This window comes from Perca fluviatilis, chromosome 23, assembly GCF_010015445.1.
Source record: "Perca fluviatilis chromosome 23, GENO_Pfluv_1.0, whole genome shotgun sequence".
NCBI classification, from domain to species: domain Eukaryota; kingdom Metazoa; phylum Chordata; class Actinopteri; order Perciformes; family Percidae; genus Perca; species Perca fluviatilis.
Window position 1 is genome coordinate 26,874,121 of NC_053134.1, and position 26,892 is coordinate 26,901,012.

General features: G+C 43.8%; 1 protein-coding gene across 1 annotated transcript in view; it reads left to right on the forward strand.

Moving 5' to 3' along the window:
- The window catches only part of LOC120553759 (pleckstrin homology domain-containing family A member 5-like), a 275,577-nt gene that overhangs the window by 180,765 nt on the left and 67,920 nt on the right, over positions 1-26,892 (forward strand). The window contains 4 exon segments of the mRNA XM_039792455.1: positions 353-425; positions 17,262-17,362; positions 20,403-20,518; positions 22,812-23,906. Coding sequence (XP_039648389.1) covers positions 353-425; positions 17,262-17,362; positions 20,403-20,518; positions 22,812-23,906 — 1,385 coding nt within the window.

Below are 26,892 nucleotides of genomic sequence, written 5' to 3' on the forward strand. Positions count from 1 at the left end.
CCCCGAGCAGCACAGAGGCAAATTTGTCACTTCGTTATGAAGAGATAAAACAGAGCAATTTGTCTCAGAGGGGGGGATAGAAGCTGGTTAATAGAATCAGCCAGAGGGAGAGACAGAGAGGGTATCAGGGAGAGGGGAAGTGAGGAGAGATCAAAGGAGAGGCTGTGTGTGTGTGTGTGTGTGTGTGTATGTGTGTGTGTGTGTGTGTGTGTGTGTGTGTGTGTGTGTGTGTGTGTGTGTGTGTGTGTGTGTGTGTGTGTGTGTGTGTGTGTGTGTGTGTGTGTGTGTCATTTGCTGTAATGACTACACTTAGACTGACTGACTGATGGTGTGTGACCTTTGACCCCTGCAGGACAGCACAGGCATGAAGCTGTGGAAGAAGAGGTGGTTTGTTCTGTGCGACCTGTGCCTCTTCTACTACCGTGGTAAGGACACACACACACACACACACACACACACACACACACATCCAGATGTGTGATTCAGACTGTAGATTTAAATGGTTTTAAAGTGCCCATATTATGAAAACAATCCCTTTTTCTGGGATTTGGGGTGATATTTTGTGTCTCTGGTGCTTCCACACACATACAAACTTTGAAAAGAATCCATCCATGGTGTTCTGAGTGAGATACGGTTTCTGAATGTGTCCTGCCTTCAGTCTCCTGGTGAGCTGTTCAAAATCTGCACGGCTTTCTACATCACTAGCCGAAACGAGGTGGCTAACCGTAGCATGCTAGCTCGTTCTCAATGGCAAAACACTGCTACAACACACACTAGTTCACCATAATCTACAAAAGAACTACTTCCATGTCCCTGTTCTGCAGGTATTCCACGCAAAGTTGGAAGTGTGTCCTCGTTTAGAAGAAGTCTCCCGGCTAATCCTGCCTCGTACTAACTGAAGTTGTAGAAACAAACAGCTAGCTGATGTGATCTTACCTAGGTACTGCGCATGTACGCCTCCCAACAAAGATGGGATAGAAGTGCATTGCCTCAGTCGGTAGCTAAAACAGAGAGCTGAACACAGGGTGAAAAGAGGAGCTGCAGCAATGTGCAGTACAACAAAAATATGATGTTTTTTTAAAATGAAACCATGTAAACCTATTCTGGTACAACCTCTAAATACAATTATGAACCTAAAAATTAGCATAATATGGACGCTTTAATTGTCAAATCAAAAGCAAGTCCATGTTTTGTTCAAGGGCAATTCAAGAAAGCACATTCACTATTTCAAGGATCATACCACTCATGCTTGAAGGCCATCCCATGTTAAACTCTTTATTACAAACAGATGTGACCAATGAAGGGAAAACTCTGAATCAATCAGTAGGAAAACATCATAGAATAAACTGTCGGATTGGTATCTGCTCCACTTTTCTATTCCACTTTGGTGTTTTTTTTCTGCAGTCATCACTTCCTGCATGTGCTTCGCAATAAATACATTGTAATGCAAAGGAAGTATGAGGCCTATACTTTGAAACCGCATGTATTGACAGTGCCATTTGCGGTTAGATGGCGTAACCAAAAAACGACTTGATTTAGTCAAAAGTACATTTTCTGCTCCATTACTGCCCTCGCTATCAACACAAACCCTGAGTTTAAATTCAGTGTACCATCATCTAAACGCCAAATGAGGGAATATCTTTTGGAAGAATGCTGTTCATCCCTCCAGTGGAGTTCCGCTCACAGTTGGAGAGTTCTGGAGACTTTAACACCTTATGATCACACTTTATGTTGTTTGCAGCTGTCATTTGTCACCAAACTGTATGTTCCATAGTCTCACATAGCCAGACCTATCTCCACAGCGCTGTGGAGTAAAGGCTGTTTTATGCTTCTGCGTAGAATCGATGGCGTAACCACACAGACCCCTCTGCGTCTACGCCGGACCCTACGCCGTAGCCTGACGTGCACCTCTCGAAAAATGAAACTACACGTCGCAGTGACGCACGTCGCTCGGCCATGGCGTGGTAGCGTTGCATTTCCCCCGACTCATTTCCTCGTTCTCCTTCTCCATCAACACCATGAGATCAAGGAGAGGGTTAACTTCTCCTGCTCCAGATCTCCCACCGTGGTCAGAAAGAACAGGGGAGACACTTTGGTTCTCTCACTAGGACTCTAGAGTCACTACTCACTCTGAAGATAATCACCATCACTCTCTCACTTCTCCCTCGCTCTACCACACACTCCCCACACACACATACCCATGCCGGCTCGACGCACACACCAGCGCACAAATATAAACATCAGGCCACTTACGTAGGCTACGGCGAGAGCTCTGCGTGGAGCCTGCGCAGAACCATAAAACCGCCTTACGGTCTGGCTACACCACAGATGCCTTCTGGGATAGCAGAAAAAACTGCTCTGTTGTCTGCATTTCTTTAAACCAATCACAATCACCTTGGGCGGTGCTAAGCTCCAGACGCAGCGACGGTGGCTCTGCTAAATAGTCTCAGGAAGGAACTAGTTCTGGTGGAACATGTGCACAAAAGAAAGAAAAAAACCACATCCAATATTAAATGAAGTTAACTGTTGACACACTACAGTAACGTGAGCCATTTAAATTAGCTGATATATGGTTAAACCTCATTGGCTCTCACCAGTGAATCTCCACAGCAATCCCACCAATCAGTCCCAAAACCTCCCAGTTAGAGAGGAAGTGCCTTAAACATATTCTTTGTAAATCTTTACAATCATTCCCTGAAAGAACCGAGCAGACCTGCCCTGTTGCACCATCCAAATCTTCTTTAAAACTTGACATTTTCAGCATTTAGCTTGCTAGCTCGAAGGTTGTTGTTGTTGTTTCCTGTAGCAAAGAGATTTTGAGATCGGCCACACACAGAGAGAGAGAGGAAGGTGAGAGTCGGCCTTTATCCTGGAAATGTACTTCCATTGATCCAGACTATACTGTACAGTGCCTTGCGAAAGTATTCGGCCCCCTTGAACTTTTCGACCTTTTGCCACATTTCAGGCCTCAAACATAAAGATATAAAACTGTAATTTTTTGTGCAGAATCAACAACAAGTTATCACACAATCATGAAGTGGAACGAAATTTATTGGATATTTCAAACCTTTTAAACAAATAAAAAACTGAAATATTGGGCGTGCAAAATTATTCAGCCCCCTTAAGTTAATACTTTGTAGCGCCACCTTTTGCTGCGATTACAGCTGTAAGTCGCTTGGGGTATGTCTCTATCAGTTTTGCACATCGAGAGACTGACATTTTTGCCCATTCCTCCTTGCAAAACAGCTAGAGCTCAGTGAGGTTGGATGGAGAGCGTTTGTGAACAGCAGTTTTCAGTTCTTTCCACAGATTCTCGATTGGATTCAGGTCTGGACTTTGACTTGGCCATTCTAACACCTGGATATGTTTATTTGTGAACCATTCCATTGTAGATTTTGCTTTATGTTTTGGATCATTGTCTTGTTGGAAGACAAATCTCCGTCCCAGTCTCAGGTCTTTTGCAGACTCCATCAGGTTTTCTTCCAGAATGGTCCTGTATTTGGCTCCATCCATCTTCCCATCAATTTTAACCATCTTCCCTGTCCCTGCTGAAGAAAAGCAGGCCCAAACCATGATGCTGCCACCACCATGTTTGACAGTGGGGATGGTGTGTTCAGGGTGATGAGCTGTGTTGCTTTTACGCCAAACATAACGTTTTGCATTGTTGCCAAAAAGTTCGATTTTGGTTTCATCTGACCACAGCACCTTCTTCCACATGTTTGGTGTGTCTCCCAGGTGGCTTTTGGCAAACTTTAAACGACACTTTTATGGATATCTTTAAGAAATGGCTTTCTTCTTGCCACTCTTCCATAAAGGCCAGATTTGTGTAGTATAACGACTGATTGTTGTCCTATGGACAGAGTCTCCCACCTCAGCTGTAGATCTCTGCAGTTCATCCAGAGTGATCATGGGCCTCTTGGCTGCATCTCTGATCAGTCTTCTCATTGTATGAGCTGAAAGTTTAGAGGGACGGCCGGGTCTTCGTAGATTTGTAGTGGTCTGATACTCCTTCCATTTCAATATTATCGCTTGCACAGTGCTCCTTGGGATGTTTAAAGCTTGGGAAATCTTTTTGTATCAATATCCGGCTTTAAACTTCTCCACAACGTATATCGGACCTGCCTGGTGTGTTCCTTGTTCTTCATGATGCTCTCTGCGCTCACTTTACACGGACCTCTGAGACTATCACAGAGCAGGTGCATTTATACCGGAGACTTGATTACACACAGCTGGATTCTATTTATCATCATTAGTCATTTAGGTCAACATTGGATCATTCAGAGATCCTCACTGAACTTCTTCGGAGAGAGTTTGCTGCACTGAAAGTAAAAGGGGCTGAATAATTTTGCACGCCCACTTTTTCAGTTTTTTATTTGTTAAAAAAGTTTGAAATAGCCAATGAATTTCATTCCACTTCATAATTGGGACCCACTTGTTGTTGCTTCTTCACAAAAAATTACAGTTTTATATCTTTATGTTTGAGGCCTGAAATGTGGCAAAAGGTCGAAAAGTTCAAGGGGGCCGAATACTTTAGCAAGGCACTGTATGTTCCATTACAAAGCAGTGTTTCAAAGCAGCAGAATCCAATGTTTTCCAAGATTCCAAATATCTTGGAAAGTTTTAAAAGAAAAGTATGACATACATGCACAAGGTAATTAGAATAATTCCACTACTGAAGGGCTGAATTATGGGAATAGAGATTCCACCCAATACGGTGGAGGTGAATGGATTCTGTTTGTGGTGCTCTCATCATTGTTAAAGTGGTAATTTGGTAACACTTTACTTGAAGGTATCTACATAAGAGTGACATGACACTGTCATGACAGTCACGACACATGAACCATAACTCTAACCCTAACCCTAACTTGTCATGACAAAAAACTGAATGACACTTACTAAAAGAAGCGTTATGTCATGAACGTTTAGGACTTGTTTGTACTGTCTATGACACATTCATGACAGTGTCATGTCAGTCTCACGTAGATACCTTCAAGTAAAGTGTAACCGTTTATTTCACTGAGCTTGTGTACCTTCGACGAGATAGTGTAACAAGAAAATAACATATATATAAGAAATGCTATCACAATGCTGTTTTTATCGCCTAATCAAGAGCAGAGTCCAGAGGTCAGGTGTCCTAGCCAGTTAAAAGTGTTTGTCCTTGCTTTCACCCACAGTTGCGACGCCCGCGCTGCAGCACCACTTATTTACAACTCTAGGTTCACAAGAGCTCATCTGTTCCTCCTTCCTGTCTCCTAAACCCTTGAGAGAGATTTTTCCATCTCCATAAATTGCCAAATTAGCCGCTCCCAGAGCGCAATCAGCAGCCGCTTTCATGACAAACCCGAGGGAAAATTGGATGTTTATTGGCTTAGCCAGCCAGAGACGAGAGCGAGGAGGCGTCCTCTGGAAGGACAATGTCGTGCTCAGCTTCGGATAATAACCTCTTCTTCTTCCTTTTTTTCTCTCCTGCTTGCTTTATCAATTTATTCCAAATACCGTCTGTCACTCAGGTTGGGAGGTGTTTGCAGAATTTGGAGTTGTTGAAGCAGGGATGATAAGCAAATCTCGTCTAGATACATTCATACAGCGTGCACTCTAATCATTCCATTATTACCAGAGTGAGGCGATACACTGATGATTACAGCTGTCGTAACATCACATGAAGCAGCTCCTCCAGGCTATCCCAATGTTTGGCAGTACAACTCGATGAAGTCGATTGAGCTGTATTCCTCTCTGTGAGCTGAATAAGGGCGGAAAGAGCACCAAAATACTTTACTCAAATAAAAAAGTACTCTGACTTTAAAGAGCGTGTATTTAAAGGACAAATCCATTGCAAAATGAACCTAGGGGTTAATAACATGTGTACCGAGTCGACTGTTCTCTGGGATATGTTTTCATGCTAATCGAATGTGTCTCTGGCTTGAAACAAGCTAGCGCAAACCGCTAATTAGCTTATAACGCTAGTCTTCGTGGCACGGGTAAAGTAAAAAGAAATCTCTATTTCTACACCACTAATAAGGCTCAAAATAGCACCACACTTCCACGGTAGCATAATCCCTACATGTGAACTGAAGCATTGAGAACTTTTGTAAGTGTACAGACAGTTTATTAAAAAGATAGTTTATAAAGACAGTAGCGTTCACGTATACAGGCAGGCGCCATCTTGGGAAAACAGTCATGACCAGTCGAACGACGAACGCCTCTTGAGCTATGTTACTGGTTACTGGTTGCACGGTGTCCTCTCTCTCTCCTTTCATGTCTTCAGCTGTCCTATCAAAAATAAAGGCCGAAAATGCCCCAAAAAATAATCTTGATGAAAAGTTTGTAATGTCTGTCTTGGTGTTTGATGCTAGTGTTTTTCCTCTGTGTGTTCTGAGTGACGGTGTGTGTTACCTCAGTGAGGTGTGTTCTGAGTGACGGTGTGTGTTACCTCAGTGAGGTGTGTTCTGAGTGACGGTGTGTGTTACCTCAGTGAGGTGTGTTCTGAGTGACGGTGTGTGTTACCTCAGTGAGGTGTGTTCTGAGTGACGGTGTGTGTTACCTCAGTGAAGTTTGTTCTGGTGAGTGGTGATTGTGTGTTACCTCAGTGAGGTTTGTTCTGAGTGACGGTGTTGTGTTATCTCAGTGAGGTTTGTTCTGAGTGACGGTGTGTGTTACCTCAGTGAGGTGTGTTCTGAGTGACGGTGTGTGTTATCTCAGTGAAGTTTGTTCTGAGTGACGGTGTGTGTTACCTCAGTGAGGTTTGTTCTGAGTGACGGTGTGTGTTATCTCAGTGAAGTTTGTTCTGAGTGACGGTGTGTGTTATCTCAGTGAGGTTTGTTCTGAGTGACGGTGTGTGTTACCTCAGTGAGGTTTGTTCTGAGTGACTGTGTGTGTTACCTCAGTGAGGTGTGTTCTGAGTGTTTGGCTGCACTGAGCCTGTTCTGAGACGTGTGTGAAGAGTTGTGTTGCTGTGAATGAGTTTTGCAGCTGATGTGAACTGTTTAGCTCAGGTGACTGTTGGTAGTGCAGACTGGAGTTAGAGTTTTGCACACGTAGCTCCAGTTGTGACCGGTGTGGTTTAGCAATTGAAAAAAAAACAAAGTGCATTAACGTTTAACCCTGTGAGGAAAAAAGACGCACTGGTGAGTCCAAGCAATGTTTGACAGCACTCCTACTCAAAAAGCAATATTACAAAATTTCATTCATCAACATTTATTAACTATTTTATTCATATATTTTGCTACTTGTGTGATCCCAAGACTTTTGTAAACTCATTTCAATCACCAAAACCATTGAGTTTAGAGTTGTTTTTACAAGAGATTTGAGAAATTTCAAAAAGCCAACATCAACTTTTCAGCTTTTATCTCTTTACAGATTGCTCTGGAACACATTTGGGCCTCAGTGTACAGAAATCTGAGTTTGTTCTGAACATCTTCATAAACACATGCGTATCCGGTTATATGAAAATATCCTTAAAATGTGAATTTAAAAAGACATGTAAAAATTCCCCATAGACCTCAGAAGGTTAAGCAACAGAACTATCATTTTCCACTGTTGCAGGCTAATTTCCAATATTAGAATGAAATCCTGAGTGTGTGTGTGTGTGTGTGTGTGTGTGTGTGTGTGTGTGTGTGTGTGTGTGTGTGTGTGTGTGTGTGTGTGTGTGTGTGTGTGTGTGTGTGTGTGTGTGTTGTAAAGCACTTTCACGCTGTGAAAGCGTTATGTAAGTGCCATTCGATGCAAAATCAAATTCGTTGTCACTTTGGGCTTTAAGGTTAAAGTGGTCGCCCAAATGCAGCTAGTTTGATGGACATTCAGTGGAATGTAAATGTGTAAACTGTGATTATTTGCACATTTTATGCATAAGCCTACTGTAACTGCAGCTGTCTGTTTTGCTTCTACAAACAAATAAACAAGCAGGAAATGTTCCTAAATTTGAATTCAAACTGGATGATGAAAGCAGTCAGATCTGGCAGAAATTGGACTTTACAGCCTGCATAAAGCACAGTATGTTGGATGTAGAGTACAGACATTACTTACTTACAGTAAGTACAGTACAGTAATCACAGAAGTGAGAGTACATGTAATGAGTTACTTCCTACCCTAGACTTAAAGTACTTTTGCACTAGAAAACAGCTTGTGTGGACAAATTAATATTTTGCCCATCAATATAATTACCTTGTGGGCACAAGTTGTTATCTTAAAATATCTTGTGTGAACTAGATATGAATGTAATATCTTGTGTGCACAAATTATTCTGTGGTGTGCATCTTTTGAGGCTCCATCGATGCCCAAAAGTCAAGTCAACTTTTTTGTCAATTCTGCAATATGTGCCAGACATACAGAGCAATTGAAAATACGTTTCTCTCTAACCCACGGTGCAATAAGGACATGTACAACAGGCATATTCTGGTTGTTATAAACAATAATAATCATTTAACCAAACCTTTATCTTAGTAGTTACAGTTTTTGTGTATGGGTTAGGGACTCATCTGAACAAAAAATGTTTTTCGTGACAGATTTGCAGCTTCGTTAAACCTGAGTGAAGAACCTTGAAATGTCAGTCCACCCACTCACACTGCAGTGTATACCAACAGCATGCCAGCTCACGTGTTCCCTTTCTTTCTCGTTCATTTTCTCTGTGTGTTCTGTATCTCAATAATTCAGCAGCGGGGATGGGGCCGGAGGAGCTGCACGGCTCACTGTGCAGCCTCGGCTAAAGCAAACAGCAGCGCTGGCTGCAGGCTCTATAGGTTTTTGCTGCAGCTGGTGCAGCAGACGTGTCTCTGCCTGCATTGTGCTGCCTTCACTTTGTAGCCTGGAAGCTCCCATGAAAGCAGCATAGCGCTAAACAGAGCACAGAGAGGCGATGGAACGATGCTCAGTTTGTTGTTGCAAGGCCTTTTAAAAAAAAAATCTGGCATCAATAAACATTTACTTGGTTAGAGGACTGTAATGTATTCACGGCTGCGTTTCACATATTTTGTTGCGCTTCTGAAATGAGGAAGACGTTCCACGATGTGTACCACTCCAGGGGCAATTCTAGGATCAGAGCTTTAGGGGTGCCTGGCACCCTTTCAACGTAATTTAACTTTATTCTACTGTGTTAACTTTGTTGTTAACATCATGGTAGGGGAAACACTGAATTATGTAACTAGAAAGACACCAACAGTTCTGAGAAAACTTCCTTTAAAGCGTAACTCAAGCCAAAATGCAACCTAGGGTCATCTTTTTGGTTTTTGTGAAAGAGTCAAACTTTCGTTTAAAAGCATAATTAGGACGGAAGCGCCACTTTTAAGATTGCCCGTATTCTCGTTTTCGGTCAAATGGCCTTTTGAATGGAAGAGCTAGGGCCACTACTTTGATAGCATCAAAATCACTATTTTTAAAACATGAAGAAGGCTCGACACAACATGAGACTTTGCTCCAAGTATCACCAGGGGCTCTACACATGAACTCAGCATTGAGAACACCGTTTGTGTTCACAGAGTTTACTAAAAAGAAAGGTTTTCAACAACTAACTATAGCAGTTGTTGTTATTCAATTCAATGTTATATATAGTATCAAATCATAACAAGAGTTATGACACTTTACAGATAGAGTAGGTCTAGACCACACTCTAATTTACAAAGCCCCAACAATTCTAATAATTCCCCCAAGAGCAAGCATTTAGTGAAACAGTGGCGAAGAAAAACTCCCTTTTAGGCAGAAACCTCAGACAGACCCAGACTCTTGGTAGGCGGTGTCTGACAGGGCCGGTTGGGGGTGTGATGAACAGTGGCAATAATAGTCATAATAAAGATAATGGAACAGTGACTAGAAATGGTAGTCGTAGTAGTTCATGTCATAGCAGGGCACTGCAGGGCGTTACAGGATGTAGCGTGGCACAGCAGAGCATAGCAGGGCGTAGCAGGACGCAGCAGGACGTAGCATGGTTCAGCCGGACACTGCAGGGGACCGCAGAGCGTAGCAGGGTGTAGCAGGGAGTGCAGCAGGACCACGGCGACAGCTGCAACAAAGATCTTGGTGCCATTCTAATTAGGGCCGCACGATTATGGCCAAAATGATAATCACGATTATTTTGATCAATATTGAGATCACGATTAATTATCACGATAATTTGTTGATTTTAGCCAAAACAAATTTTATTGTCACATAATTATATAATTGTAACTGCTTTTACATCCATATTGTGCTACATTCCTACTAATACATCCATATTGTGCTACATTCCTCCTTTATTGAAGGATACTGTGAAGGAGTATGCCATTTCAGCTGTTGTGCGACCGCTTTCCAGACATGCATGTTTGCCGTGAAAGATACAGGCAACGCAATTTTCTGTTCACGTTAACGGCTCATGTGGTGCCTGGTATGCCTGGTATCTACCAGACGAAATAGCTACGCGGATTTCTGTGGCTCATTACACTGACACTTACATGTCTGCGTTGCGCTCTGATGCTCCGAAACCCACGTTAGAGGCAACATAAACATCGCTGAATGTCACGCTAGTAAACACTAGTAACACGTTACACAACAGCTAACGTTAGCCTACCGTTAGCCACAGTAGTAACTGGATTAAACACGGCTAAAATGCTGACTGCTAAACAGTGTAGTGTGTCTGTATTTCACTGTAGGATTCCAACAGCGGGACGTCCAACAGTCTGCTGCTAAAGCTATGAGCTAAAAGACACAAACTAGCACCGGTCACTGCTGTTGTCTGAAAAACAACACAGACGGGACAAAACATTGCGTTTACTTGTAAACTGGTAAACATTGTGACCGGCTTATGATGACCGACTGCTACCTGTTGTGGAATTTTCCTCACGTTACTCTGTCCTCGGTGACTGTCTACATCTAGAAACTAAGCTGCGCAGTGCAGGCAGGGAACAGCTCTGATTGGCTCATGGAGACATGTGATCAGACAGTGGTTTATGGAGCGCTAGATTGGCTTTGCAAAAACTGTTCTATTAAGAGAATGACGCATTTTAAATATCGCTCGATCACGCAAATTTGATCGTGGGAAGCCAAAATCGTGATCGTGATAAAAATTTGATTAATTGTGCAGCCCTAATTCTAATCCGAGGAAACATGCTGGGCGAAAAAAAAAAACATAAGGACTCCGGGGAGTAAACTATCCGCCATCTTGTCAGTCAAAAAGAGTCGATCTCTGAATGCGAATGAACGGACTCCGTAGGAGGAAATGTCATTCTTATATGAGGCTCATTTTTCAACTACAAGGTCAATATTGTTTTTCACTAACGACAAAAAAACAAATCATCCGTGCTATTATATGGAACTAAGCTTTAGGAGCTTTCCATCTTTACTCTCCTCCCTGTCACGTTGCATTCGGAGATCGACTCTTTTTGACTGGCAAGATGGCAGATAGCGTAAACAACAATTGCTAAAGTGAGTTGTTGAAAGCCTTTTTAGTAAACTCTGTGAACACAAACGGTGTTCTCAACGGAGTTCATGTGTAGAGCCCTTGGTGATACTTGGAGCAAAGTCTCATGTTGTGTCAAGCCTTCTTCGTGTTTTAAAAATAGTGATTTTGATGCTATCATAGAAGTGGCCCTAGCTCTTCCATTCAAAAGGCCATTTGACCGAAAACGAGAATACGGGCAATCTTAAAAGTGGCGCTTCGGTCATAAGTATGATTTAAAATGAAAGTCGGGTACATTCACAAAAAGACACTAGGTTGCATTTTGGCAAGAGTTACGCTTACGAGTACCAGGCCCATTACTACAAAGGTGAGGTGGTGTTACAGATCAAATTGGGTATTCATCTATGGAAAAGCAGAAATTTCCAAAACGCAGTATCAATAACTTTTGGAAATGAGAGATTAACAGTTTGTGGTTTTAACTAATGGCTGAACAAGCACTACTTTCTTTGGCTACTATGGCTCAGAGAAATCTCAATCATTACCACTCTTGCAAAGACTGAGAGCTAGGTATATGTAAGGAGATAACATAGGCAAAAAATTAATTCCAAAACTGGCTAGTGAGCTTATCCTGGCACTGCGCATGTAATACCACGGTAATTCCTATACGACAGTAGTACTCCGTGGTTATGACCCAATCTTTAGCCTATTTTTATAAAAGCGCCTGCTATGGAGCCATAACGTCATCAACTCAATTCACCGACGTGAGAGGACGCTGGCGCTGGTTATTCGCCGCTTCTCCGTCTGCTATTCATCTGCTATTCATCTGCTATTCGTCTGCTGATTCTCTTTGCTACTTTTATGCTTCTGTGTTTGTTTTCCCTTTTTTGGTTTTTCCTCTGGACAGTCTCTCTGCTGGTTCCCGACGCCGCCCTGGGCTCCTTGACCGGACTCTTGCTCGTCGGTTAGCCGCTAGCTAGCTGCCCCGTTCACCAAACGCGTGGCGGCTAATCCTAGCTGCTGCGCGCTAACCCGATTGCTGACCTCCTCCTCATAGGCAACCTCCACCAGATGCGAGCCGCGAGCCGCGACCAAGACTAGACATTCCTCTCCTTCGGTCATGCCGTGGATCATTTTGGCAATCACCTCATTCATCCATCTCCACCTCCACCTCTGTGCTCCTAGCCCACGGCTAACCACTATCACAGAGCTCTCAGTCCCTCCGCTCCGGCATCATGATCAAATATTCAACTCTGCAACTGGTCCATTCGTCAACTACTCCATTCCATCCTGCATCCCAGTCATCAAACAGCTCGGACTTCTACTTCGACCCCGTTACATCCACAGAGGCTCTCGCCACAAGTTTGTTTTCTTCCACCACGGACAATCCATTCCATCCATCTGGTCACCTGCGCACGCTCTGTTGCACCTGTCCCCACCGTCATCAGAATGCTTCACCCACTGGTTCACATAGGGCTGAACGGCATCATCAGGCTACACAGAAAACCCGGACCGGACTACAGTGCTTTCCCCACTTCACATACACTCAATCATACTCTCCAATCATTTGCTAATCGGCTCACTGTCCCCCTCAACTGCAATACCCCACACCCCAATGACCACCCGCACTGCTAACCGGGACAACCTCAGATCTCTCCAGCCTGCCCCCATCCCACCACCCTCTCACCATGCCAACTTTGCCCTCCTCAACACCCGATCGCTCAACAATAAAGCCCCTGCCCTCCATGAACTAATCCTCGACAACACTCTTGACTTCCTTCTGCTCACCGAAACCTGGCAACAACCCAATGACTTCTTCTCCCTCAACCAAGCATCCCCCCCTGGCTACAACTACATCTGCAAACCCCGCCCCTCCCACCGTGGAGGTGGCCTCGCCGTCATTTTCAATCAGAACTTCCGGATCACAGAACTCACCCTCCCCTCACCCTCCCCTCAGTATCATCGTTTGAATATCTCGCCTTCAAAACTCTTTCCTCCATGACAGTCATCCTCATTTACCGGCCACCTAAACCAAATCCCTCCTTCCTGTCTGATTTTACTGAACTCCTCACACTAGCCTCATCTCTCTCTCCACGTCTGCTGCTACTCGGTGACTTAAACATCCACATGGACTCCCCCACCTGCAAGCTCTCATCAGAATTCAACATTTTACTGGATAACTTCTCTCTCACCCAACATGTCACATTCCCCACCCATGAAAAAGGACAAATCCTCGACCTGGTCTGCTCCACCAACCAACCAGTGCTCGACCTCCATCCATGCCTCTTTCCCCTCTCTGATCACAAACTGATACGGTTCACCATCCCTTCTCCAACCCCACGCCCCCGCCTCCTCAGAGAAATCACCTTCCGCAACCTCAAATCTATCAATCCCCACCATCTCTCTGACCTGCTCTCCACCACTCTCCTCACCTCACCCGATGACCTCACAGACCCCCTCAACTCCATCTTGTCTACCTCCCTCAACACCCTGGCCCCCCTCAAAACAAAACTCGTCACTTTTAACACCTCTTCACCCTGGTACACACCTGCACTCCGGAAAATGAAACAAACTGGCCGCCAACTTGAACGTCTGACAAAGAAATCATCCCTCACAGTCCATCATGAAGCCTATAAATCCCATCTCATCGCCTACAAAGATGCCCTCATTGCTGCCAAATCTGCCTACCTCTCCACCATCCTCACCGCCCCTGCCAAAACCCCAGAACCCTCTTCTCCACATTGAACAACCTCATCAAGCCTTCGGACCAACAGCCTCCTTACCTCTACTCCGGATCTCTGCAATTCATTCCTCCACTTTCTACTGACAATCAATCTCATTTACAAATCTCTATCCCCCTGTATCTGACCTCCCAGGATCTACTCCAGCACCTACCTTGGACCCTCCTCTCCCCATCCCTCCCCAGACCTCCCGACCCCTCCTCCACACTTCCTCCTCTCCCAGTTTGACCCAGTCACTCCTCCTGAAATCTCCAAACTCATCAGCTCTTCCAAACCCACTACCTGCTCCCTTGGGCCCTCCCTTCTCCACTTCTGAAGTCCTGCCTCCCGGTCCTATGCCCCTACCTCACTAACCTCTTCAACTCCTCACTGTCCCCTTGAAACTGTCCCCTCTGCTTTCATAACTGCCGCTGTCACCCCAATCCTTAAAAACCTGGTCTGGATCCCTCCTCTCTCAACAACTACGCCCAATATCCAACCTCCCCTTTCTGTCTAAAACCCTGGAACCAATTCGCCTCACAACTACAAAAACACATTTTCATGCCAATAACCTATTCGAACCTCTCCAATCTGGTTTTGCCCCTACACAGCACAGAAACCGCTCTCCTCAAAGTCCTCAACGAGCCTCCTCACCTTTGCTGACACCGGTTCCCTCAACATCCTCATCCTCCTCGACCTGAGTGCAGCCTTCGATACTGTGAGCCATAACATCCTGCTCACCAGAATCAAAGACCTCGTGATCGAAGGTACTGCACTCAGCTGGCTCCACTCCTACCTTTCCAACAGATCCCATTTCATCTCTCTCCACAACCACACCTCTGCCACAGCCACAGTCACTCAAGGTGTTCCCCAAGGCTCCGTGCTTGGCCCCTCCTCTTCATCATCTACATCCTCCCTCTTGGTCAGATACTCCGCCACTTCAACCTGGACTTCCACTGCTATGCTGGCCGACACCCAGATCTACCTCAGCACCAAATCCCCAACAATCCTTCCCTCTCCCACATCAACTCCTGTCTGTCAGCTATTAAAACCTGGATGCAACACAACTTCCTCAAAACTCAACGCGAAAAACAGAATTCCTTCTGATCGGCTCCAAATCCACACTCAGCAAAACCAATACCCCACTATCACCATCGCGGCACCATTGTCTCCCCATCTCCCCAGGCCCGCAACCGCGTTATCTTTGATTCCACCGTCTCCCTTGAGCCTCACATCCGTCAAGTCATTAAAACCTCCTTCTTTCACCTCCGCAACATCGCCAAAATCAGACCCTCTCTCACACCCCCCGCTGCTGAAAGACTCATTCACGCCTTCATCTCCTCCCGACTGGACCACTGCAACTCACTTCTCCTCGGCATCAGCTCTACCAACATCAACCGACTCCAACTGGTCCATTACCTGCTCCAAATCCTGGCACCACATCACTCCAGTCCTAAAACAACTCCACTGGCTTCCTATTTCCCACCGGATCACCTACAAAATCCTGGTCCTCACCTACAAAGCCCTCCACCATCTGGCCCCCTCATACCTCACTGACCTCCTCTCCCCCTACCAACCCTCACGGTCCCTCAGATCCACCTCAGCCGGTCTCCTCTCCATCCAAAAGTCCAACGTGCGCTGTTTTGGGGACAGAGCCTTCTCCAGAGCAGCTCCCAGGCTCTGGAACTCCCTCCCCCAAGAGATCCGCACTTCTGAGTCCCTCACCATCTTCCAGTCCCGCCTCAAGACCCATCTCTTCACCTCAGCCTACCCATAGTCCACCTGCCCCCCTCCCTTTTTCATCTGTATCTTGTTTTGTTCTACTTGTTTTGTTTGCTCGTTTTGTTTTGTTATGTTTTTATAATCTACCCTGCCCTGTAAAGCGACTTTGAGTCCATGAAAAGCGCTATATAAATTCAATTTATTATTATTATTATTATAACGTGAGGTACAAGGTAATGGAGCCTTTTATACATTGTCGTGTTTCTTTAGAAATAAACAATGGACAAATAGAGTTATTCGCTGTCAAAGTGGCGCCAAAATGAAAGGCAGTCAATGGGATGCTAACGGCGGGTGATCGCTTGTTAGCATCAAAATGGCGCCATAGGACCTACGCTCTATGGAGGCTGGCTTTCCCCCTTGGTTAGACCAGACATCTGTAGCATTTGCTCCTCCCTTATTATACAAACAGGAAACTCAGGAAAAATGGAACTCATTCCTGCAAAAAAAGTAAAAATAACAGTTGAATCTTATCATGTCTTTATCTTTCACCCAAAATTATAGATAGTAGTATCGATCAGAGTATTGATAAGCAGTATCAGTATTGATAAAATCCTAATTTACCAAAGATACATTTTTATTTCTTTCATTTTTCAATGTCTTCATTGATTTTTTGCACTCACAGGTAGTACATTACAACTTTTGTTTAACAAGTCCCCCCCACCCCACCCACCTCAACATGTGTTATAAAAAGCAACGACTATGACAGTATGACATGTACAGAACAATGGCACCTCCAGCAAAGCCATGATATGCATTAATACAACAAAAAATATATATGTGAACTATAATACATATGTTAATGCCTCAAGTGGTGGAAATGAACTGTTTTTCTATAGGACACAGAGGATTGTTGCTTGGAGTCTTTTGTCCAATGATAATAAAGTATTGTAAAGAGACTCGTTTCCATATAGGATAAGGAGAGATTGGTTTTTGGCTGTATTCCAATCAGAAAAAGACTTTGACTTTGTTCTGTGACTGTATAAAATCATTGTGCACAAACTTTTTCTGTGGAAGATGCTGGGGAAAACTGATCTGGGTTAGTTTTCCTTGGTGATTAATTACATAACACATTTGCAGTATTCACCTATAACCATCTCTGTGTTTTCTGTGCTTTGATTATCCATAACAGTCGCATCTTTGCTATCAGTCTCCAACACAATGATGTAGTCCTTTCCCCTTCTGGGCTTTACCACCCAAAGATGAATAGTTAGTGTTTGTTTTGAGCAGTTCAACCACTTATTCAATCTACAGCATCCTGTGACACTGCCCCATCTTTATTGATTGTATGTCCACTGAAGCTGAGCCAGAGGCAGACTCCACTTAGTTTAGTGTAGGTGGATGTGGCTTTGAATGCAAATGACCCGCTCTAACATGTGGCTCTTCTTCTTTCTTTGGTGCAGACGATAAAGAGGATAGCATCCTGGGAAGTATCCTGCTGCCAAGCTTTCACATCTCCATGTTGTCTGTGGATGACCACATCAGCAGGAAATATGCCTTCAAGGTACATCACAAGTGTCTGCTTACAGTGTCTGTTTTTGAAATAATGGTGGTGATGATGATGAAGCTAACAAAGTGCCTGAATGCTTTTATTTTTTTCTTCTTCCCCAAAAAACGGTTAAGAATGGTTTACTTAAAGGTGCACTATGAGTTCCTGCATGGTTTCAGCACAATTTCATTTTTGTCTCAAATGGTAGGCTAGCTGCCTGCCCCCTGAACACACCGTGAAAAAGCCCGGTCTCGGGAGACAACACAGGGGTCGTAAACGTCAAACAAACACTAGGGGCACAGGCTGTGCACCAAAATACAACAAACCACGTTCCAGACAATCACCGACAAGATGGGTGATTGAGGGGGTGGGGGTTAGTGACAGTTAGTCAGTTAGGGGCCGTCCACACGGAAACGTTTTTTTGTGCAAACGCACGTTTTGCATCGTTTGGGCCGACTGTCCAAACGAATCCTGTAAACGCACTGCTTTGAAACCTGGTCTCAGGGTGAAAAAATTAGAAAACGGCTCTAGTTTGGCTTCATTTGGATGGCGAATACGAATACGTTCGTATCAATGATGTCATCGCCACACCCCTCTTTTACACCCTCTTTTACCCACGGCCACTGACACACACAACTGCGGCGAAGCTAAGCAAGCATATCCCATCTCCATGGTTAAACCAGCTCACTTCATCTAAATACTTTGTCTCTGCTCCCTGACACTTCCTCTGGATTCTACACAAGATATATCGCTAATGTTATGTAGCTAACGTTAAACATGGCTAAAATAACTGACCACTCCAGCAGCAAAGTAACGTTAACGTTAGCTGCTATCTGTTTATGAAGTGGAAGTAGACAACTTATCAACTAGCTAGCTAATCTGTCTGCTTATCTACTCCTTGAACGGATTATAGTAACTTTTACCACGGCTTATTGTAACAAGGCTATCGCAAGAAAAACGTATAGATTATCAAAAAGACATTGGATCAATGAGGTTTGTTTGACTGCTGATGTTAGCTATTATAGTCCATGGATGTATTAAGAGAACGTTAGTCTAGCTAGTCACGTTATGATGGGAAGTGGAAGTTAACTATGCTCTTCTTCTCCATTTTTTGGTGAATTTCTGTAGCAGAAACAGCGCCGCCTATAGGTCTGGCATATGAAGTAGCGTGTTGAGTCTTTTACAAATGGATTCGTTTGGACGCAACTATTCTTGAAACCAATCCAGGGAAGACGGGTAAAAAAAAGATTGTTTTGGTACGTGGCCTTAGTCATGACAGTTCCGGAAACATGGGGGGAGGGGCGAGCTTGCTCTGTTTTGTTTGGAATTTACTTGGAACGTCAACAGAAGGGACGTCCTGCAGGAACTCATAGTGCACCTTTAAGTTCCACTCTTTTACCCTGACCGGATGGTCTTTAAACTAAAGTGGTGGTCCCATCTCTACACATGCACACACATGCAGCCAGCCAATAGGAGCACATTGCTCATTAAACTTTTTGAGTAATCTAATACACTGTTTAAAGGAAGAGTTCAGAATTTTGGGAAAAAGATTTACTTGTTTGTCGTTTTTTTGGACAGAGAGAGAGAGATAGACTTTATACTTCATATGTTTGATTAGGACAATGCATATTAATGAACATTTCTGTAAATGCGCCAGTGTTAGCCAGTCGGCTAATTTTCAACTGTAGTCCTAGTTGCCTAGCATATTCTCCATGTGTTCTTTTGTTTCGTTTTTTGTTTTCTTTCTTACATGTGACACTTAACAATTTCATATTAAGATATTGCTGTTTCTTTATTGACCCTAAATAAATTAACTAACTCACACACACACACACACACACACACACACACACACACACACACACACACACACAAACAAACACAAACACACAAACACAAACATTGTATTATCCTCAATGCTTTGGCAAAAAAAAAAAGAGAAATTCAGAAATTCATGCCAATAAAGCAATTTGATAGAGAGAGAGAGAGAGAGAGAGAGAGAGATGAGAAGATAGGTATTAATCACAAGTCTGTGTGTTAAATATAGAGTTGAATGCAGGATGATTATTGGTCCCACCTGTGCTTAACAAATCCTGGAGTCGCCCCTGCGCCCAATCACAGCATACATCGGTGTGAATCATACTTGTTAACACTTGTTAACACTTGTTAACACTTGTTAACAGTATACTCGTCCTGTAGCAATTTACTTGCAATGAACTTAGTTTCTTATTAAGTTTACACAATGAAAACTGAAGAATTGGGACTTGGGGCCACTGTACAGAGCCTCACAGTACACATATGTAAGAGGCAGGTAAAGTCTTTCATTGTTGAAGGCATTTTTTTTTTAGTCACTTCCGGTAATTAGGGCACCCGGTGCGGGCGGAGGAAGCAAAAGAGATATCATCTGTTCACCTGTGTGGTTTATGTGAACCAGAGTACATCATATGACCTTTGGACACCTCTGTATGCCAGTAATACACATATGAAATGTCTTGGATGCACAACCTTGTTTGTTTCTCCTGCAAATAAATCTACAAAAGCATTATTGGATTATTGGATTATTGGATCTGTGAGCCATTAACAGAAGCGCATTTGGCAAGTTAGTTTCCCTTCTCAGCCTCACAGTGCCTAAGATTTTAGTTTTCAGAGAGTCGCCTATAACACGCACAGCTTAATCAAACACATACTGACCACACAGAACGGTGCTGGTCGGGCACTTAAGTGTCATTCTTATTCGTGGAGTTTTACCTACAGTATGCCAAGATACAGACAGGAGCCTCAAAGACTTTCACACTAGTGTGTTTTCACACTTGAGCTGAAACCCATGGAGGGCAGGGAGCACGCACACACACACACACACACACACACACACACACACACACTCTTCTGCCAGTAGGGATGATGTAAAGACTCCCTGCTCGTATCTCAAGGTCCCCATCACACTGCTGTTTATCTCCTCCTCTCTCGGTCGATCTGTTTCACCTCCTCCTCCTCCTCCTCCTATTTATCAATCTCTCACCTCACCTCCCCTCTCTCTATCTCTTTACACTGCCAGGCCACTCACCCCAACATGCGGACGTATTATTTCTGCACTGACACATCCAAAGAGATGGAGTCCTGGATGAAAGTCATGACGGATGCTGCCCTCGTCCACTCTGAACCAGTGAGAAGGTCGGTACTCGTCACAGAGACGTGCCTACAGACAGACGGGATGGTTGCGAAATAAAGTTAGACACACACAGATTAGAGTGCTATAATATTCATGAAGAGTTTTATCATATCTCTAGGGTCACCCTAAATGCCTCTAAAAGTGCCTAGTTAAGAGTTTCCGCTCATGAAGACATGGACAACTCCTCAACTAACAGAAAGGCAGAGCTGAGCTTGTTGACATGGGTGATATTGTGTTTCATGGAGGAACTTAACATATCATAGTTAATTAGTTTCATTAACCCTGTGAGGACGCACCGGTGAGTCCAAGCGATGTTTGACAACACTCCTACTCAAAAAGCAATATTACAAAATTTCATTTTCGACATTTATTTACTATTTTATTCATATATTACGCTACTTTACGACTTTTGTAAACTCATTTCAATCACCAAAACAACTGAGTTTAGAGAAATTTAAGACATTTGAGAAATTTTAAAAACTTTTCAGCTTTTATCTCTTTACAGATTGCTCTGGAACACATTTGGGCCTCAGCGTACAGAAATCTGAGTTTTGTTCTGAACATCTTCATATGAAACACATATAGCGTATCCGGTTATATTCAAATATCCTTAAAATGTGAATTTAAAAAGAAATGTAAAAATGCCCTTAGACATCAAAAGGTTAAGCAACAGAACAGAAATGTCTGTTGACATTTCAGAATGCCTTCCTACAGTTGCTTAATAAAAGCGGGTTTTCCACTCTTACAAACGTACATGTGTCATTAGTATGAGAAAAAATGAGATTTTAACTGTGTCGGGCTCGGGTCGGGCTCAGACAGAAAAATGCGGCCTGATCCGCACTCTAGTAGTGAAGTTAAATCATGTGAACATTGTCAACAACCAATCAGTGCTCTCCCTCCGGCACCAAACAGGAAGTAGCAAACCGGCTAGACCCAGTGTTGTTGATGGTTGCTATTGCGTCACGCTAAGCTAAACGCTAAAGAGGGAAAGTTGTCGATTTTCAACCCTTCCGAAGCGCGTCTTCACATATTATGAGAGTCTTTAACGTTAGACGTAAGAGAATGTCAGACTTTAGTCTTTTTAAAGTCTGTTTAAAGTCTTCTAGTGCATGGTGGGCATTAGTAGTCTATAGGATTTTGCAATGACTGGGGATCTTGCATGGTCACAATTTGCAAGACTAAAACTAGATTTGTTTAGAAAAAATTAACCTAGCTAGCTAGCTAGCTACCGCTAGCATTAGCTGGTAACGTTACGGAAAGTCTGCAGATTTTCTGTTCTGCCGTACATGCAGATGAATGTTGAATGAGGTGTGTGTTTATCCGCCGGTAAAACTCCACTGGATGACTCGCTTCAGAAGGGTTGGAAATCTGCAACTTTCTCTCTTCAGCATTTAGCTTAGCGCGGCGCCATAGCATCCATAAACACCACTGGCTCTAGCCAGTTTGCTGCTGATTGTTGAGAGTGAAGACAACATTAAGGAAGTAGAAGAAAGATCAGTGATCTGTTCTTTTTCCGTAACACACGTCTAACAAAGCCTTCACCTTAATCACAGTCCCAGTGAATGAATGAATCACAGAAGTTATGTCTTCATAAGGGCCCATCGATAGAAAAGAAACAGTTTTACCTCCAAATATAGATGTTTAGATAATCCAATAAAAGGCCTACTATACTACTATTTCTGCACCCAACACAAAATGTCTGAATACTGTATCACACTGAGGAATATATTCACAGGTTTAAAGTCTTGGGTGTGAATATGACGGCATTGCTCAGGAAATTGCCATACAGTAAATCTTTTTTTTTCCCCACAAAAAAAATCATACATACCTGGTCTCACCACCAATTATTAAGAAAATAAAAAAATAGAAAGAAGAAAAAAAGAAATGCAAATAAATAAAGGTGCTTGACATTCCTTCCTTGTTTGACAACTAAATTTAAAACTCAATGATCTGTCAGAGTGACAGAAAAAAAGGGCTCAAACCAAAAACAATAATTTCCATAAAAAAATAAGACACACAGACCAGTATTTTGAACTCCCCATTGGTCTGTCCTCCCTATTAAATACAATAGTTAAATACGACAGGAATGCTTCTCTGTGGTTAACCCAATACCCAGTGGGAACTGACTCGGTCCAGTCTTGCACTGTCACAGGTTTCTGGCAGAGATCAGAGCAGGAGGGTGACAGCGTTAGAGGGGCTGTCAGACAAACGCAGCACTTCTGACACTTGAGTTATCTTTGACATCTCTGAGAAAAGTTGACTCTTTGTCACATTCTTCTCTTTCTTTCTTGCCAGACTGGACAAGTTGAAAGTGGATCAGCGGACCCCTCAGGAGTTGAACAACTTCCTGAACCACAGAGTCCTAACCCGGCCCGAGATCCAGAACAACGAACGCAACCGCGAGCCCGTGCGACAACACTCCCTGTCTCGAGTCGACGACAAACGGCAGAAAGACCTGGAGAAACACAACTGCCAGCGGGAGTACTACACCTTACAGAGAGACGGGGAGAAGTACTCGCTGAAGAAAGACGGCGTGAGCTACATGCTTCAGAAGGACGGAGAGAGGTACATGCTGCGAAAAGACGGGGACAAGTCTTCGCTGCAGAAAGACGGAGAGGTGTGCGCACTCCACAGGGATCTGGAGAAGCATGCTGTCCAGAACAAGGACGAAACGTGCATTGTGACGCCGACGGAGGAGAAATACGCTCCGTCTAAAGATGGAGAGAAGTACCTGCTCGCGAGGGATGGAGAGAAATACGCACTGCAAAAAATAGGAGACAGGCACACACTCCAGAAAGATGGACCGAAATACGTTCCCCAGAAGCAGGTGAAGAGACAGCTGTCATTAAAGGAGACGGAGAGGTACGGTGTCATGAGGGAGATGGAGAATAAATATGGTACCATACAGGTTGTGGACAAATACGGCACTCTGAAGGAAGTGAGGAAATACAGCACGCTCCGGGAAGGGGAGAAATACGCTACTCTCAGAGACGCAGGGAAGTATGCTACGATCCGTGGCGGGGATAGATATGGCTTCCAGAGAGACCCGAGTGCAGAGAGGTCTCTGACTAAAATCAGCAGCATCAAGCTGCAGCCGGCTCAGGCCGCCGCTATCGCAGCCGCGGTGTCTGCATCTCGCCAGGGCCAGGCCAATCTCAATGTCCAGCATCCTGCGCAGGTCAACGGCTCGGGGTCCGCTGCGGCGCCCGCGGAGCAGACTGGGGACTGCAGCCCGGCAGAGGTGGACAGCAGCCTGGCCATGGGTCCAGGAAAGTCCCCTGCTCCGGTCCAGGAGCCGGAGAAGGGCCTGTCCCGGACCAATTCCATGCAGCAGCTGGAACACTGGGTCCGCACACACAGGACAAGAGGACTGGACGATGACACCAGGAGGTGAGACCGACACAGTGTGGGCCAACATGTGCATGTGTAGGGCTCGGCATTGTTCAAAAATGTATGATACCAATACGGTGACTTTGATACTGGTTCCTAAACCATACCATACCAATTTTATAAAATCTATTTTAACAAAAATAAATGGAAACACTTTACTTGAAGGTATCTACATAAGAGTGACACGACACTGTCATGAACACATGACGCAGTGATGACACATGAATTCTAACTCTAACCATAACTTCATGACAAAAACCGATGACTGAATTTAGTAAGCTAAAAGAAGCGTTATGTCATAAACGTTTATGACTTGTTTGTAGTGTTTATGACACATTCATGACAGATTCACTCTTATGCAGATACCTTAGTAAAGTGTAACCAAATAAATTACTACTTTACACAAATTATGGTACAAATCTTTTCATTTGTTTTATCTCCTACCAGGGGCGATTCTAGGATCTGACCTTTGGGGGTGCTCAGCCCCTAATGAAAAGTTGATGGCAGTTAAGCTAGGGGGGTTTGGGGGCATGCTTCCGTAAGATTTTTTTGTTTTTTAAACCCTTAAATCATGACTTCTTGTGAGTTTTGGGGAAAGAAATAGACAGATTGAGACATGCAATTATGACAAACTATCAACAGATTCAAGGCATCTGCTGTGAAAAAAGATGGAAACTACAAAGCATGATTATTGCAGCACACATACCCAGGGGCGTTGGACTGGGGGGGGAAAGGGGACTGAAAAATATGCTAGAATTCATAGCTTTGGCTGTGTTGAATGACGGGCGAGACCCCCTCCGAGTGCCCCCCCATATTCAAAATAGGGAATAAAACTGTACAACTGTTTAACTAGTATTGATAAAGCTGTACCCGTCCTTGCCCTCCCCTGAATATGTATACCTACTCCTAAAACTACTAATGCCATGTAATGAGTAAGCAAGAATCAGTGAAAGTTGACACATTAAATACTTCAACAAAGTGCCATTTATTAATACACTAAAACTGTATACTCCTAATTAATCATAAAACAAGCTATATATACAGTACAGGCCAAAAGTTTGGACACCTTCTCATTCAATGTGTTTCTTTATTTTCATGACTATTTACATTGTAGATTCATCAAAACTATGAATGAACACATATGGAATTATGTACTTAACAAAAAAGTGTGAAATAACTGAAAACATGTCTTATATTTTAGATTCTTCAAAGTAGCCACCCTTTGCTTTTTTTGATAGCGCTGCAAACCCTTGGTGTTCTCTCAATGAGCTTCATGAGGTAGTCACCTGAAATGGTTTTACCTTCACAGATGTGCTTTGTCAGGGTTCATTAGTGGAAGTTTTTCCCTTATTAATAGAAAAGCAAAGGGTGGCTACTTTGAGGAATCTAAGACATGTTTTCAGTTATTTCACACTTTTTTGTTAAGTACATAATTCCATATGTGTTCACTCATAGTTTCGATGCCTTCAGTGAGAATCTACAATGTAAATAGTCATGAAAATAAAAAGGAAACGCGATGAATGAGAAGGTGTGCCCAAATTTTGGCCTGTACGTATATGTAGCTTGCTTTATGATTATCATTTGCGAGGCCCTATGCTATAATTTGAAGAGGTCTATTATGATTTTTTGTCTGCCAATGCAGATAGAAAAGCTACAATTCTCGTTAAGAACGTTTGCATGATGTGCATGATGTGCAACGTTTTAATAGGCTACTAATGCAATCATACAGTAAAGCATGCCTACTTTTTTTATTGTTGTAGTGTTATCATCAACAGTTTGTCCACCACTCAGTTTTATCAAGGGGGTTACGTGTTTTAAGGGGAGTTGTGCTTAGCCTACCGCGGGCGGGTTAGCCTCACTCCCTCATCTCTGTCCCTCTCCTCCTAAAGTCTCCTCCTCACTGTGCAGGTCACTGTAGCCCATACCAGCAGCTGCTACCACCGGCCACGAGCACGGGGGGCTGATGAAGGTCCTGCTACTCCCGAAAACATGTCTTTTCGCTTTTTTCTTTTATTTGAGCCGCTTGGGTAACTTTTTTTCATTTTGGCGTTTAGACCATTGACATAAAAGAAAGGTTTGGGCCTCGTCTTGCTCCGTCTCTGTGTACTTCCCAGTTCTCCTGTCACCGTGTGTTTTATCTTTCGCTCGCGGCGTACTGTGGGACGGACTAGTCCATTTCATTGTGAAAGTGGGGGTGTTGACACTCTCTCAGCTAGCAGGGCGCCTGCAGCTGCTGGGGCGCTGATCTGCCAATTCCCACACAGTGAAGTGATAGAAAACAGAAAAACGCTTTGCGGCACAGAGGATTATTTATTTTTTAAGTTAAGTGGCTGCCCGGTTCGCCCGTGCCAAAAACCGCCACTAGTTAGAGCACTACACGATTTCACATTATCACAATAAGGACTTTATTAACAGGGGTGCTGAGATGATTTTTAGGGGTGCTTCAGCACCCCTAAAAATAGCCTAGCGCCGCCTATGTCTCCTACTACATGAGCTGTCTCTGTGTAAATTGAGTTTTTCCTGCGTGTCTCTACAACGTGTCACGTAAGTGCGTTCCATTTGTACTCTGAAGTTGGATTTTCCGAGTTCAAAGTCAGAAACACGCCCCCTGACCTCGGATTTCCGATCTCGGAACTCGGACAACCTCTCAGTACCACGTTATTATGGAACCCACGCAACTTCTAGGAGGGACCCGCCCTTCAGTAGCATTCACACGCAAGGTAACGGAACCCGATTTGTTCAGGTCCTGTCCCCTGACCAATCCGCTATCCTAACCTTAACCACTCGAGGTCAATGCCTAACCCCAACCAATCAGGCTGCTTGGTAGGGCGGGACTTGCCTAGAAGTTGTGTGGGATCCATAATAATGCCACAGTACTCCTAGCTAAAAATCCAACGTGGCTGCCCTGTGCATCAACAGCAGTGAAAGCTGTAGTAATTGTTCCGTGTTCTCCCCACGGAAAGGGCAACCCAGTGCACAAAAGGAT